Source organism: Lucilia cuprina, chromosome 4 (genome assembly GCF_022045245.1).
Source record: "Lucilia cuprina isolate Lc7/37 chromosome 4, ASM2204524v1, whole genome shotgun sequence".
In the NCBI taxonomy this organism is placed as follows: Eukaryota; Metazoa; Arthropoda; class Insecta; order Diptera; family Calliphoridae; genus Lucilia; species Lucilia cuprina.
In genome coordinates this window covers 97,715,593-97,718,215 of record NC_060952.1, presented here as the reverse complement: position 1 = coordinate 97,718,215, position 2,623 = coordinate 97,715,593, and the positions used below count along the sequence as shown (strand labels likewise).

The window sequence follows — 2,623 nt, the reverse complement described above, 5'->3', positions numbered from 1 at the left end:
AGAATATATATACTTTATAGGGTCGGAAAATTATATTATAGAAATTACAAACGGAATGACAAACTTATATATACCCTTCTCACGAAGGTGAAGGGTATAAAAAGTAGTTATTTGAAATAATATTTATATATTAAAGAAAATGCTTTTTGAAACACAATTATTAATTATAAAAGAATTAAAAAAAAATTATTATAACGCAAATAAATTTTATTTAAAACATAATTCAATAGTTCCTAATAATTTTCTTTTTTTTTATTAATTTTTTTATAAAAAAAAATATGAAAGCTTATCCTTAGTTAAGTGTAAAAGCTTAAAAAAAAACTGTCATTACGACTCCTATATGTTTTTCTTTTCTTTTACAGCTGCATGAATAACAACCAACAATCCACGCACTAGACGTACCATATTTTCTAATTTTTTAAGATTTTTTAATTTATTCAAAAAATGTTTTTAACTTTTATTAAAAATAGAACATTTTTTGTTATTTATGAAAAAATTTGTTATTTATGAAAATTTAAGTCTTATGAAACATAAAAACAACGAACAATTTAAATTAAATATGTCGAAATGCGTTGGTTAAGGTTGGCAAATGTTTTAAACAAAAAAACCTAAACAAAACCCCCCTCGTTATGGAATTGCGCTTGTGTGCTCTACTTACTACCTTTAAAGATTTTGGAAAATTTCTCGAGGATTTATTTGTTTTTTTTTAATAATAATATTAAACATTTTTAGGTGGTAACTGTTTTTCCTAATTATTAAGCATATAATTAAGAAATTCTATAAAAGGAGTCAAAAATTTAAGAATTATAAGGCTACGTTCCTAAACAATGACTAGGTTATATGTTATAGCCACAGCAAAATTTTTTGTTTTATTTTTATACTTGTCTTAGCAAAAAAAATAGATAGCTTCTATTCCTTACAGTGAGTGTCATAAAACTGCAGCCACTAACTTGGACCAAAAAAAAGTTTAATAAAAAAGTAAAAGTTCATTTAAGATTTAAGCTTAATAGTTAAACATATTGTTAAATCATTTATAAGTAGTTAATGATAAAAAAATCTTCCAAATATAATTTTTATTTTTAATAATAATTTATTCGGTTTTGAATCTAAATGTCTTGAGAAATTAGTCATATTTGTATTGTTTCAATTAAAACTAAATAGATTTAATACTTCTCTTAATCGATTAGTTAAAGAAAATGTTTGGTTTCCGTTTTTTGTGACACTTACTGTAGTCCATTTTGTTTTGAATTTCATATTGATTTAAAACAAATTTAAAGTTCAGTGTGTTGTATCCTTGACTACAGACTATTCTATAGCCTTGACTATAGACTATTCTATAGTCTATACACTATTCTATAGTATATTCTATAGATTTTTCTATAATTTTGACTATAGACTGATCAATAGTCTTGACTACAGACTGATCTAAGGTCTTGACTATAGACTGATCTTTATTTTCCTGTACACTGTTCTATAGTCTTGATTATAAACTATTCTATAGCCTTGACTATAGACTATTCTATAGCCTTGACTATAGACTATTCTATAGCCTTGTCTATAGACTATTCTATAGTCTTGACTATAGACTATTCTATAGTCTATTTTATAGACGATTCTATAGTCTATACACTATTCTACAGTCTTGACTATAGACTGATCAATAGTCTTGAGAAATGTCTATAGACAATTCTATAGTCTTGACTATAGACAATTCTATAGTCTTGACTATAGGCTATTCTATAGTCTTGACTATACACTATTCTATAGTCTTGACTATAGACTATTCTATAGTCTTGACTATAGACTATTCTATAGTCTTGACTATAGACTATTCTATAGTCTTGACTATAGACTATTCTAAAGTCTTGACTATAGACTATTCTATAGTCTTGACTATAGACTATTATATAGTCTTGACTATAGACTATTCTATAGCCTTGACTATAGACTATTCTATAGTCTTGACTATAAACTACTCTATAGTCTTGACTATAAACTACTCTATAGTCTTGACTATAGACAATTCTATAGTCTTGACTATAGACAATTCTATAGTCTTGACTATAGACAATTCTATAGTCTTGACTATAGACAATTCTATAGTCTTGACTATAGACAATTCTATAGTCTTGACTATAGACAATTCTATAGTCTTGACTATAGACAATTCTATAGTCTTGACTATAGACAATTCTATAGTCTTGACTATAGACAATTCTATAGTCTTGACTATAGACAATTCTATAGTCTTGACTATAGACAATTCTATAGTCTTGACTATAGACAATTCTATAGTCTTGACTATAGACAATTCTATAGTCTTGACTATAGACAATTCTATAGTCTTGACTATAGACAATTCTATAGTCTTGACTATAGACAATTCTATAGTCTTGACTATAGACAATTCTATAGTCTTGACTATAGACTATTCTATAGTCTTGACTATAGACTATTCTATAGTCTTGACTATAGACTATTCTATAGTCTTGACTATAGACTATTCTATAGTCTTGACTATAGACTATTCTATAGTCTTGACTATAGACTATTCTATAGTCTTGAGTATAGACTATTCTATAGTATTGACTATAGACTATTCTATAGTCTTGACTATCGACTA

The 2,623-nt window shown here is 26.2% G+C and overlaps 1 protein-coding gene across 2 annotated transcripts in view; it reads left to right on the top strand.

The window, feature by feature from the left end:
- The window catches only part of LOC111680340 (neurofibromin), a 21,253-nt gene extending 19,916 nt beyond the window's left edge, over positions 1 to 1,337 (top strand). For both annotated transcript variants that reach the window (XR_006940530.1, XM_046948568.1), the window contains one exon: positions 363 to 1,337. Coding sequence is in view for 1 of the 2 variants with exons in the window: in XM_046948568.1 (XP_046804524.1) it covers positions 363 to 370 (8 nt within the window). In the remaining variant the exon portion in view is untranslated. The remainder of the gene's footprint in view (positions 1 to 362) is intronic.
- Positions 1,338 to 2,623: the final 1,286 nt, after the last annotated feature.